Below are 14,189 nucleotides of genomic sequence, written 5' to 3'. Positions count from 1 at the left end.
AAGCACTGTAAACTATTTATGATTGAAGTTCTGTTAATTATGATTTAATTTATTATGATTAATAAAGTTCCATTACATTTACTTTCTTAACAAAAAATCAAAAGCTTTTCTCCTGGGTCTGAGCCAACTCAGAATGGAGCATGCTCTTTAGTCCCATCTCCCATGTCTTTGCAATTTATTCTCCCTCAATTGCTCATCAATTACCATTTAATTCTTTGCTCGCTTACCTACAATAAGGGGTAATAATATAGTAGCAATCAATCTACCAGCACATCTTTGGGATGCAGGAGAAAACTGGAACACCATTCTATCACATGGAGGACGTGCAAACTTCACACAGATGGAACCAAAGACAGGATTGAACCTGGGTCCCTGGAGCTGTGAGACAGCAGCACTGTGCCATCATGCCACTGTTTAATACTTGCAAACCAATTAAATGACCTAAAATTAGGATATATTTAAATTTAATTAAGATCAACATTTTTCAGGTATTAAATTTGATACATGATGTACACTGATGCAGTTTACATTCCCACCCAAACCGTTTTTCCAGGTAAAGCAGCAATGCACTTGCACTTCTTACAAACTACTGTTTCAGTGTTGACAATGAGGCCTCTGCACTGAAGAAACAATCAAAAGGGAAAAAAGGAGAGGGACAGCAGGCAAAAGTGGCCAATCCTGCTTTTTGCAGCCTCTGCACTTAGTCTACAGGAATGACCCTGGCTTTCTTGCTACTTCTCACTTAAATATAGTATCCTGCTCTGACCTGTCCATGTCCCCTACACTGTTACAACAAGGTCCAATGCATGCTCCAGTACAACTTCTTATCTTGTGTCTGAGCAACTTTCAGCCTGCATGACAAAAGAATAAATTCTCCAATTAAATATTTATTGTCTTTCTGTTTGTACAAGATTGCCCATTTTTGCCTGCCACCCCCCGCTTCCTTTTCCTTTTATTTGTATACAGTATTCTGGTCTGCTGGGTATGTCTCAGTAGCCCAATCTTCACAACATTGGTAACATATTGCACACACAGCTCCCTAACAACCATGTTATTTCATTCTATCAGAGATACTCCCTCCATTGCCCTCCCCTACTTTCACTGTTATCTAGACCAACTTGTTTCTCTCTCATTTCAGATTAAGGTTTTTGGTTCTGAAACATTAACTGTTTCTTCTTTCACAGATGCTGCCTGACACACTGAATTTTCCCAGTGTTTTCTGTTTTATTGCAGTCTGCAACTTAACTGAAGAGCCTGAAGCGTGCAAGAAAAAAATCCTTGCTTACTCTTGTCGACCCGGCTGGTGGCGTAGTGGCATCAGTGCCGGACTTTGAGATGAAAGGTCCCGAGTTTGAATCCAGCCAGCTCCCCTGCACGCTTTCCATCCATGCTGGGTTATGAGCTGGTGATCTCTTTGGAAACTCACCCGGCAGAAGGCAATGGCAAACCACTGCTGTAATTTGCCTCGTACGCGGCTCCCCACTACGTCAGAGAAGCGTGGAGGGAAATCGTCCGCTAACTGGAGAAACTCTGGATGTGACGTACCTTTCCTTCCCTTTACTCGTCAGCTCAACGTTTGATACAAATTAGTGTGGACAAGAATAAAAATTAAATTCCACAAATAGTTATCTGCAATTCTGTTATTTATGTGTCAAGAATCTGAAGCAATAAACAAAAAATGCTGAAAGAACTCAGGAAGTCAAGCAGCGTCTGTTGAAAGAGAACCAGTCAGTATTTTGAATCACTGAACCAACCTCAGAACTGTAAGATTGTTGACTAAAAGTATTGACTGGTTTCTCTTCCCCCATATGCTATTCGACTGATTGAGCTCTTCCAGCCTTTCTGTTTTTGTAAGAGCTGTAGATCAGCCAGTAATGACCAATTAGTTTAGCAGTTGATACTATGTAATTATTTTGATGTTTTCTGAAAGACTATCCATAAAAAAGAAAGTTGAGAAGACAACCGTGATCACTGATGTCCTGGGTTGCATTATAATTACAAATGTAACCTGCATATATTTGAATGTAATCATATGATTTAACTCCATAGATAAAAGAGGAACAAACTGCATTTCAATCACCATTATGGGAGCTTTCTATCTTGAAGACTGCAATCCAACACTACTCATTCTAAGAACAGAAGTTTTTCATTTTTAAAAAATGGCTGACTTGCGCATTGTTCTTTCTGACACAATCATATCCAAATGAAGCTAACTGGTCTATATTGGTTCAATTACTGTTTCAACCATTCAAGCTGAAGTACCAAGAGCCATCCGAGAACTGGAGAAGTCACAGAGCAGTATACAACTGTTAAAAGCATAGAAACAAACATTTTTTAACCAATTACATTTCATATTTTTCTACCAATAGCCATGATTTGATCTATCATCCTCAATCTCCATAATGTTTAATAATTTATTTCAGGTAGATAATAATTTTCCTTTTTAAATATTGATACATAATAGTTCTGCTTGAACAATAAACTGAATCTGACAAAATATTTCAACCAATTTATTTGTATATTATGTAAAAATATTTGTACAATGCCAACTCATAGCAGTTATGGCCAGATTCATTAAGAAAAAAACTGCCTGCACTTTTTCAGACATTCAGATTTAGCACAGGAATTTTCAGGTATGGAAATATGAAAGACACAATCTGGTATAGCAAAAAACACCTTATTGCCATTAAGAGCAGATTAGTCAGACACAATAGGTCAATGGCAGACACAATCTCAATGGCACTTCACACGGCTTTAGACCACCTGGACAGGACAAACACCTATGTCAGGATGCTGCTCATTGACTATACAGTAGCTCAGCATTTAACACCATCATTCCCACAATCCTGATTGAGAAATTACAGAACCTGGGTCTTTGTACCTTCCTCTGTAAATGGACCCTCAACTTCCTAACCAGAAGACCACAATCTGTGCAAATTGGTGATAAATATCTCCTCCTCGCTGATGATAAACACTGGTGCACCTCAGGAGTATGTGCTTAGCCCAATGCTCTACTCTCTCTATACCCATGACTGTGTGGCTAGGCATAGCTCAAATACCATCTACAAATTTGCTGATTATTACCATTATTGGTAGAATCTCAGAAGGAGAGAAAAGGGCATTCAGGAGCGAGATATGCCAACTAGTGGAGTGCTGTCACAGCAACAACCTTGCACTCAACGTCAGTAAGATGAAAGAGCTGATTGTGGACTTCAGGAAGGATAAGACAAAGACACACATACCAATCCTCATAGAGGGATCACAAGTGGAGAGAGTGAGCAGCTTCAAGCTCCTGGGTGTCAAGATCTCTGAGGACCTAACCTGGTTCCAACATATCGCTGCAGTTATAAAGGTGACAAGACAGCAACGATACTTCATTAGGAGTTCGAAGAGATTTGGTATGTCAACAAAGACACTCAAAAACTTCTATAGATGTACTATGGAGAGCATTCTGACAGGCTGCATCACTATTTGGTATGGGGGGGGGGTGCTACTGCACAGCACCAAAAGCAGCTGGAGAAGGTTGTAAATTTAGTCGGCTCCATCTTGGGTACTAGCCTACAAGATATCAAGGACATCTTCAAGGAGTGGTGTCTCAGAAAGGCAGCATCCATTATTAAGGACCTTCAGCACCCAGGGCATGCCCTTTTCTCACTGTTACCATCAGGTAGGAGGTACAGTAGCCTGAAGGCGATTCAGGAACCGCTTCTTCCCCTCTGTCACCCAATTCCTAAATGGACATTGAACCCATGAACACTACCTCACTTTTTTAATATATATTATTTCTGTTTTTGCATGATTTTTAATCTATTCAATATATGTATATTGTAATTGATGTATTTAGTTATTTATTTATTTTTCCTCTTCTATATTATGTATTGTACTGAACTGCTGCTACTAAGTTAACAAATTTCATGACACATGCCAGTGATTATAAACCTGATTCTGAGATGTCGAACTTTGCTTTGAATTTAACCAGCTTACACACATCTGGCTCAGCTCCAACTTCCATAGTCAGAGTGAGGGAAGCAAAGATATGTTCTCTTCCTGGCACCAATGCTCATCAGTCCCAACAAATACTTTTTCAAGCACCAACCAATTATAAATCACCATTTCCTTTTTTTGACTGCTTTTCCCCATTCATCATTTGCCCTGAGTGTTGTAGAATTTAAGGATGTGAAAGAATCTGCTGCTTAAATTGGCTTGTAGAACGAACACAAGGATAGGGAGAATTTTTTTTTAAACCTATTCAATCTAAAGTCCAATAACATGGCTAGGTAGTCTGTAATTCTCAGAAGTAGCAGCAGCAGTACAATTTTATTAAGATTGAAATGAAATTTTTTTTGGTTCATGAATTTTTGCCTTCTTGCTTAAAATTCAAGAGCTACAGATGAACCAATGTGAACTGTAACTCCTTGCTCAGTTGTTCCGAGGAAAACTGGGTATGAAATGCCATGCTTTGCATATTCTTTATGTGTGTAGAAGTTACGAAAGGAACACCAATTGTGCTTCAAATTGTGAAGCTACTTATCATGTCAAGATTTACTTCCTGCCTTATGTGAAGCTGAATCAGGTCTTTTGACCCTTGATTTACTAGAGTGAAGACAAACTTTTGGTGCATTTTTTATAAAATACAGCAGCTTTTCATAGATGTAGATAATTGTTACAAATAATTAAAACAATCTCTACAATGTGATGCACTTTTCTAATTTAGATTCTTCATATCGACATCACTAAACTGCTCAATTATTTTCTTTGGACCAATAAGCCAGTATGATTTCTAGACAGCAGATCCTCATTCATCCTACTTCATGTTAAATTTTGAATTTTAATTTTAAACAGATTTTAACTTTGCATTATTTAACACAATTTTTTGGAATAATATTTCAGAAGTGCTATTTGTAATGAGTGAATTAAATACATTTTGTTTAGGGTGTTCAAAGGAAATCTCAGCAGGACACAGAAGCATTTCAAATTTATTCTTTTCATGTTGTTTTAAGGCCCCATGATTTTGCAGTCAATTAATGAAAGGAAGGCCAATAGACCATTCTGTTGGAGCTGTATGCACCATATGGGCCATCATCAATGAGACAGGCTACTCTGTTGTCAATGAATGCAAGCACAACTGAACTTTCCTCCTCAGAAAAGATCTTTGTGCTCTTTTTAAAGCGCTGGGTACTCCCCAACATTAGACGGAAAGATCAGAACTATAAAATTCCTCTGGTCCATTGACATTTGTGTTTTGTGGCTACACCATAACAACCCTTCTTATCTTGAAATCATCTGGCAGAAGCTTTGTATATAACATAAAGGTGTGAAGTAGCAAAAGACTTTAGCTCAAGTCAGATTTCATGATATACACAAGCATGATCAAATGTGTACAACAGCTAATTAAACAGACCACAGCACAGCTCAGTGTATTTTGCCAGTGCATACAGACATAGATAATGTTCATTACCTGATAGTAGGGGTAGAAGAGCGTACATATTGCACAGTATGGCTCAGTTAGTGCAGCAGATGCATTAAACTTCCTCTCAGCCAAGAAGTTGTACGACCGACTTTGCCAAAGATGAGTAAGTGGTGCCATCCAAGCCTCTGATTCAGCCTGATCTTCCTCACCAGAGAAAACGAGCATTTCTATGGGGAAAATTGCAAATTCAGAATCAATTCTCTAATCACACCAATTTTTGTACAATTGCCAGTATGCATTTCCAAAATGATAATAGCTATTTGTCAATAAACGAAAGAAATGCTTTCAGTTGCTGTAATAGAACTTACCAATTTGGCATTAGGGTACTTTATAAACAACTAAGTGGCAAAGCTAGGAACGACTGCTTCAATGGAACAGGTGAACAAGAACGCATGTTCCTCCATCATCCTAGGTCATGTGAAACATTGTCAAATGCCTGTATTACTTGTGAATTTTATTCACAAATACAGTTACAAAAGACCAATAAATAATTCCAAAAACAATTTTTTTTTCTTTCATAAATAAATGACAAGTGGATCTTGGTCAGATGTGCAGTTTAAATAAAGAACCAATTCATTAACAAAATTAAAGTGAACTTCCAGTTCAGCCAGATAATAATCAAATTACAATTCACTGTCCAAGTAACCCAAAATTTAATAATTCTTTATATTTTCTCCAAATGTTTGAATAATTTCTTTGTCACGTATTATTTATTGCAGGTATGCACAGTCGCTGGAGCTCCTGGTGAATTAGACCAAAGATTAATGATTAAAACATTTAGCTTATCACAGCACCTTGCACTCAAAAAACAGAGCACACTGAAAAGGATTGAACTGTGACAAGGCAAAGGAAAGAGAACTTGCTGCCTCTGAAGGTGGTGGAGAAAGAATCAATCAGTGCATTCAAAAGGGAATTGTTTATGCACTGAAAGAATATTATGTAGACTACAGGGAAAGATTGATAGAGTGAGATTGTTCTATGGCTTCATTCTATGCCATAACAATTTCATGAAGCGCATGAAAATGAGAGGCACAGCTGTGAAATACAAGAGAAAATGTACAGTGGACCAGCCCAGAAAATGTATGAGAAGGGAACAAAGGTTGAAATTGATTTCAGCACAAGGGCACAGTGATTAATTTATTTTGAATTTTATTATTTAATGTATATGAACTGCAGCAGTTGAATTACCGGGCTAATAATTCAGCAACAGAGAAAAATCCACAGGCCAGAGTTCAAAGTCCATCATGGTAGCTGTCCTTAATTGGTCTGGCAAAATCGGACTCCAGACCCATCAATGTAGTCTATTGTTAAATTTCCTCTGGCAGGGCAAGTCACTCAATCGCACCATAACAACCACATTCAAATAAGGAAAAGATGGACCACTGATCAGAAATGGAGGCACGGAATTCAGATGAGGTGAATTCTACCTTGCAAAGTCCTCCGCACAAATAGTTAGAACTGCTATCAAAACCTGATTCTATCATCCTCACAGAATCACACCTTACAGACACCATGCCAAATTCCTGCATTCATGTGTTGACCCCATTTTACCAGATAGGGTGGCATAGTGGTATATGAGTGGGTAAGGGAAGCTCTGCAAATATTCAGCATTGAACATGTACTTATTCCATTTTAACTTCATCAGTAGACAGGACTTGTTTCCAAAATGCATCAGGCTTGTTTAGATGTTCCTTTGAACCTTCTGAATAGAACTTTTTGGCCACAATGAGCAAAGGTATGTTTGGAGAAAGAAGGGTGCAGAATTTCGTGAAAAGAACCCCTCTCCAACTGTTAAGCACGGGGGTGGATCGATCAGGCTTTGGGCTTGTGTTGCAGCCAGTGGCACGGGGAACATTTACTGGTAGAGGGAAGAATGAATTCAATTAAATACCAGCAAATTCTGGAAGCAAACATCACATCATCTGTAAAAAAGCCGAAGATGAAAAGAGGGTGGCTTCTACAGCAGGATAATGATCCTAAACACACTTCAAAATCCACAATGGACTACCTCAAGAGGCGCAAGCTGAAGGTTTTGCCATGGCCCTCACAGTCCCCTGACCTAAACATCATCGAGAATCTGTCGACAGACCTCAAAAGAGCAGTGCATACAAGACGGCCCAAGAATCTCACAGAACTAGAAGCCTTTTGCAAAGGAAGAATGGGCAAAAATCCCCCAAACAAGAATTGAAAGACTCTTAGATGGCTACAAAAAGCGTTTACAAGCTGTGATACTTGCCAAAGGGGGTGTTACTAAGTACTGCCATGCAGGGTGCCCAAATTTTTGCTTCGGGCCCTTTTCCTTTTTTGTTATTTTGAAACTGTAAGAGATGGAAATAAAAAAGTTTTCTTGCTTAAAATATTAAAGAAATATATATTTTATTATATAAATTTAAACATATACGCGTGTGTGTGTGTATACACACACACAAGATTATTCAAATACTATTTAAATATTTAATACACAACAAAAATAAACAAAGTCAAGCAATTTCAAAACCAATGGATCAGACCAAAGTTCAGCAGTCATGTGATATCTGGTGTCAAATGGTTTTGAACAATTAGAACAGGAACATAAATAGAAGCGGCTATTCAGCCCTTTGCTCTGCTTCACAATTCAGAAAGATTACAGTTTTTCTTTTATCTTAGTAGTATCACTTTACTGAACTAAGCTCATATGCTGCTTCTTTCAAAACCAAAAGATGTATCTATCTTCAAATAAAATTGCAGACTGAAGAAATCTCCACAAACAACCACATAAACCACAGAGGAATTCTGTCTGTGAGCAATACTGACAAAGCTGAAGCGTTTGCAACCATGTCAGCTAGAAACACCAAGTCTTAGCTTCTACCCAAGATACCTACCACCTAAGATGCTAGTCTTTGGCAAAGTCATGTCAACCCACATCACATCAAAATCAGAATCAGGTTCATTAACACTGGTGTACGTCATGAAATTTGTTGTTTTGTGGCAACAGAACATTACAATACATAATAATAAAAGCTGTAAATTACAGCAAGAAATAAATATAAAAATTAAAGAAGTAATGCAAAAAGAGAGCAATAAAAAAGTATAGTGAGGCAGTGTACATGGGTTCATTGTCCATTCAGAAATCTAGTAGCTGAGGGGAAGGAGCTGTTCCTGAAGCGTAGAGTGTCTGTCTTCAGGCCCCTGTACCTCCTCCTGTATTGCCTCAAAACATGAACTTCGAATCTTTGAAAATATTCGAAGATGTACTTTGTACATGAACATTCAAAGATTCAAAATACACTTATCGAAGTATATATTCAGTATACAACCCTGAGAATACTCTTCCCGCAGACAGCTGCATAACAAAGAAACACCATGGAACCCGTTCAAAGAAAACATCAAACACCCAACGCGCAAAAATAAGAACAGATCGCTTAAACGGCAAAAAACAAGTGAATAACACACAGCATATTAAAGACGCAAACACGAGGAATTCTGCAGATGCTGGAAATTCAAGCAACACACATCAAAGTTGCTGGAGAATGCAGCAGGCCAGGCAGCATCTCCAGGAAGAGGTACAGTCGACGTTTCGGGCCAAGACCCTTCGTCAGCACTAACTGAAGGAAGAGTGAGTAATAGATTTGAAAGGGAGAGGGGGAGATCCGAAATGATAGGAGAAGACAGGAGGGGGAGGGATGGAGCCAAGAGCTGGACAGGTGATTGGCAATGAGAGGATATGAGAGGATATGAGAGGATCATGGGACAGGAGGCCCAGGAAAAAGGAAAGGGGGGGGAACCCAGAGGATGGGCAAGGGGTATAGTCAAAGGGACAGAGGGAGAAAAAGGAGAGAGACAGAAAGAATGTGTGTATATAAACAAATAACAGATGGGGTACGAGGGGGAGGTGGGGCATTAGCGGAAGTTTGAGAAGTCAGTGTTCATGCCATCAGGTTGCAGGCTACCCAGACGGAATATAAGGTGTTGTTCCTCCAACCTGAGTGTGGCTTCACCTTTACAATAGAGGAGGCCATGGATAGACATATCAGAACGGGAATGGGATGTGGAATTAAAAAGTGTGGCCACTGGGAGATCCATCTGGCAGACAGAGCGTAGGTGTTCAGCAAAACAATCTCCCAGTCTGCGTCGGGTCTCGCCAATATATAGGAGGCCACATCGGGAGCACCGGACGCAGTATATCACCCCAGCCGACTCACAGGTGAAGTGTCGCCTCACCTGGAAGGACTGTCTGGGGCCCTGAATGGTGGTAAGGGAGGAAGTGTAAGGGCATGTGTAGCACTTGTTCCACTTACAATGATAAGTGCCAGGAGGGATATCACTGGGGAGGGATGGGGGGGATGGAAGTTACGGAGAATAATATGTTGGACCCGGAGGCTAGTGGAGTGCTAGGTGAGGACCAGGGGAACCTTATTCCTAGTGGGGTGGCGGGAGGACGGAGTGAGAGCAGACATGCGTTTGAGAGCAGAGTTGATAGTGGAGGAAGGGAAGCCCCTTTCTTTAAAAAATGAAGACATCTCCCTCGTCCTAGAATGAAAAGCCTCATCCTGAGAGCAGATGCGGCGGAGACGGAGGAATTGCGAGAAGGGGATGGCGTTTTTGCAAGAGACAGGGTGAGAAGAGGAATAGTCCAGATAGTTGTGAGAGTCAGTAGGCTTATAGTAGACATCAGTAGATAAGCTGTCTCCAGAGATAGAGACAGAAAGATCTAGAAAGGGGAGGGAGGTGTTGGAAATGGGCCAGGTAAACTTGAAGGCAGGGTGAAAGTTGGAGGCAAAGTTAATGAAGTCAACGAGCTCAGCATGCGTGCAGGAAGCAGCGCCAATGCAGTCGTCGATGTAGCGAAGGAAAAGTGGGGGACAGATACCAGAATAGGCACGGAACATAGATTGCTCCACAAAGACAACAAAAAGGCAGGCATAGCTAGGACCCATATGGGTGCCCATAGCTACACCTTTAGTTTGGAGGAAGTGGGAGGATCCAAAGGAGAAATTATTAAGAGTAAGGACTAATTCCATGAGACGGAGCAGAGTGGTGGTAGGGGGGATCTGATTAGGTCTGGAATCCAAAAAGAAGCGGAGAGCTTTGAGACCTTCCTGATGGGGGATGGAAGTATATAGGGACTGGACATCCATGATGAAAATAAAGCGGTGGGGGCCAGGGAACTTATAATCATCGAAAAGTTTAAGAGCGTGAGAAGTGTCACGAACATAGGTAGGAAGGGATTGAACAAGGGGGAATAAAACCGTGTCGAGGTATGCAGAAACGAGTTCGGTGGGGCAGGAGCAAGCTGAGACAATAGGTCTGCCAGGACAGGCAGGTTTGTGGATCTTGGGTAGGAGGTAGAAACGGGAAGTGCGAGGTGTGGGAACTATAAGGTTGGTAGAGTGGATGGGAGATCCCCTGAGTGGATAAAGTCAGTGATGGTGTGGGAGACAATGGCCTGGTGCTCCTTAGTGGGGTCACGATCGAGGGGTAAATTAGAGGAGGTATCCACGAGTTGTCGCTGTGCCTCGGCAAGGTAGAGGTCAGTACGCCAGACTACAACAGAACCCCCCTTATTGGCGGGTTTAATAGTAAGGTTAGGATTAGTGCGGAGGGAGTGGAGAGCAGAGTGTTTGGAAGGAGTGAGGTTGGAATGGGGACAAGGTGCGGTGAAGTCGAGACGGTTGATGTCCCGTCGGCAATTAGCGATAAAGAGATCCAGAGCAGGCAGAAGACTAGAGCAGGGTGTCCATGAAGAGGAGGAGGGTTGAAGATGGGAGAAGGGGTCATCGGTGGGGGTGGAAGAGTCCTTGCCGAAGAAGTAGGCTCGGAGATGGAGACGGCGGAAGAAGAGTTCCGTGTCATGGCGAACACGGAACTCGCTGAGGTGTGGGTGAAGGGGGACAAAGGTGAGGCCCTTACTGAGGACAGAGCACTCTGCCTCCGACAGTTGAAGGTCGAAGGAGATGGTAAAGACCCGGCACGGATGAGAGCTGGGATCAGAGGGGGGAGGGGGGAGGCTGGGGGTGTCAATGGAGAGGGGAGGGTTGGGGTGAGAGGAAGATGGAGCCTCTGAGGCCCCAGGAGCTGACGGTGGGATCTGAGGGAGAGGGGGTTGCAGGGTGGTGGTGGGGGAAGGGGAGACGGGAGTCACAATAGCAGCACATAAAGACCCGGCCTGGAGTTCAAGGCTGGAGTCGCAGTTGGTGGTTGCGCAATCGCTTTGAAGGTGTCCATGGTCGTTGCTGGAGTCCGGGTTTTGAGTATGCCCTGAGGTATTGGAGCCAGCGAGATCAATGGCAGGGACCGCAATCTGAAGTTCATGCCTGCTAGCATCAGGGCCAGCAGGAGCTGGCTGAGTTTGCAACTCCCTGCAGCTTTTTCTGGTCCTGTGCAATGGCCCCTCCATACCAGACAGTGATGCAACCAGTCATAATGTTCTCCACAGTATATTTTTTGAAATTTGCTAGAGGCTTTGCTATCAATATCAAGTTTCCTCAAACTTCTAATGAAATATACCCACTGTTGTGCCTTCTTTATGATTGCGTCAATATACTGTGCCCAGGATAGACCTTCAGATATGTTGGTACTCAGGAACTTGAAACCGGTCACCCTTTCCACTGCTGATCCCTCAATGAGGATCAAGAAGTTGTTCAGAGAACAGGACCAAGAAAAAGCAATAGTTCCAAACAAGGTTTCATTTATGCTATGAATGGTTCAGAACCAGCTGTGTACCCAGCTAAACTGATGCAAAGTAATTGAAAACCTGGTATCTAGCCAACAATAGGGAAATTGCCAGGCTACATCCAGGAAAAGGAAGCTCACTGATGATGGCACAATGTAATATTTTATTTGTAATTCCTCAGCAAGTAAGCAGTCTGTGTCTGCATATAGAAAAACTCAGCAGACATTTAGATATTGGCTAGAAACAAGTATGGCACAAAAATGGCTGAAAGCAGAGTCTAAGCACCCTTAATATTCAATAATATTGCCATCTTACTTTTCAGCAGTACTCTTGGAGTCACAATTGACCAGAACTCAACTAAGTAAGCCAGATAAATACTGTGACTACCAAAGCAGGTCAGAAGGTAAATATACTTCAACGACTGATCAACTCCCAACACCCCAAATTCTCCCCACCATCTGCATTGTGATGCAATACTTTCCACTAGCCTACGAGTGCAGCCGCAAAAGTGCCCGAGAATCTCAGCACTATACCAGGACACAGCTGCACATTTAATAGCACTCCAACCACCAAGCAAAACAATCACTTCCCTCTGTTACCTAGTGAAGAGTGTATCGTCTGCAAACTGTATGCTGACACTACCTGAGAAAGCCAAAATCTCCATCATCAAGTAGGTCAAAGACTTCAGATGGTTGTGAATACCATCACTTGCAAGTTATCTGATTCATATTTATTATCACTGACATATAACATGAAATTTGTTGTTTTGCAGTAGCAGTACAGGGCAAAGGCATAAAAATCTGTAAATTTTAAGAATAAATAAATTGTGTAAAAGAGGAATAACAAGGTAGTTCTCATGGGGTCATAGACCTGGTGGCATTCCTAAATCAGTGACTGTGGGTCATTTCTAATGGTAGTAACAAGAAATGGTCATATCCTGGATGATGAGAGTCATTAATGATGAATGCTGCCTCTTGAAGATGTCCTTGATGGTGCGGTACATCGCTCCCGTGATGGAGCTGGCTGAGCCTACAACCCCTCTGTCACCTTTTGAGACCCTCTGATTTAGGGGCACCAGACCAGGCTGTGGTGAAATCAGTCAGAGTGAACTCCATCATACATCTACAGAAATTTGCAGGAATCTTTGATGGCATATCATATATCTTCAAACTCCAAATGAAATAGAGCCACTGGTGTGCAAGTCACACATTATCTAGATTTAGAAATATATTGCCATTCCTTCACAATCACTGGCTCTACATTCAAGAGCTCTACTGGGCCCAGAACATTTCCCTCTATTAAAGACAGTGAGTCAACATACTTTCTCAAGGGCACTTAGAAGTGACCAATAAATGCTGGCCTTACTTGTGATGCCCAGTTCTCCAAAAATGAATAAAGCAAAATTCCAGTCACATTCATTTTCAAGTTCAATTCACACTGTGATTTTAATAACTGTCCATGGAAGAACTAATATTCTATTTTGGGGACAACCCACCCTCTTATCAGGGACATCTTCAAGAGGCAGTGCTTCAAAACGGTGGCACCCATCATTAAAGACCCTCATATTCCGGGACATGCCCTCTTCAAATTATACCATCATCAGGAAGGAGGGGCAGTTGCCTGAAGACCCACCCTCAACCTTTTAATAATAGCTTCTTCCCCTCTGCCAGATTTCTTACCTGTCCATGAACCCATGAACTTGGTTCTTTGTCTTTACCAATATTTATTTTGTAACTTATAGTAATTTTTGGGCCCTGCATTGTACTTTTCCTGCAAAACAACAAATTTCACGGCATATGACAGTGATAATAAACTTGATTTCGATTCTGTATCTATCTGCCTAGTTTGTGTGACAAGTATCAGAGGGGAAGAAGTAGGATTCCTTCTGATTACCTCATCAATATCAAAAGTGTCAACCATGGCTCAGGGGGTACAGTTCTCCAGTCTGAGTCAGTTGCTTGTGGTTTTAAATTGCACTCTCGAGCTCTGAACACAAAATCCTAACTGACATGTCAGTGCTATATCACTGGAACTACTGTCTTTCAGATGAAACAATAAAATGTTACT

General features: G+C 41.4%; 1 protein-coding gene across 2 annotated transcripts in view; it reads right to left on the bottom strand.

The window, feature by feature from the left end:
• kdm4b (lysine (K)-specific demethylase 4B) overlaps positions 1–14,189 on the bottom strand; it is a 576,222-nt gene that overhangs the window by 131,298 nt on the left and 430,735 nt on the right. For both annotated transcript variants that reach the window (XM_063032523.1, XM_063032524.1), the window contains one exon: positions 5,459–5,637. In XM_063032523.1, coding sequence (XP_062888593.1) covers positions 5,459–5,637 — 179 coding nt within the window. The remainder of the gene's footprint in view (positions 1–5,458; positions 5,638–14,189) is intronic.

This window comes from Mobula hypostoma, chromosome 24 (genome assembly GCF_963921235.1).
Source record: "Mobula hypostoma chromosome 24, sMobHyp1.1, whole genome shotgun sequence".
Lineage (NCBI taxonomy): Eukaryota > Metazoa > Chordata > Chondrichthyes > Myliobatiformes > Myliobatidae > Mobula > Mobula hypostoma.
The sequence above is the reverse complement of the archived record's forward strand: the minus strand, read 5'-3'. Positions and strand labels throughout refer to the sequence as shown.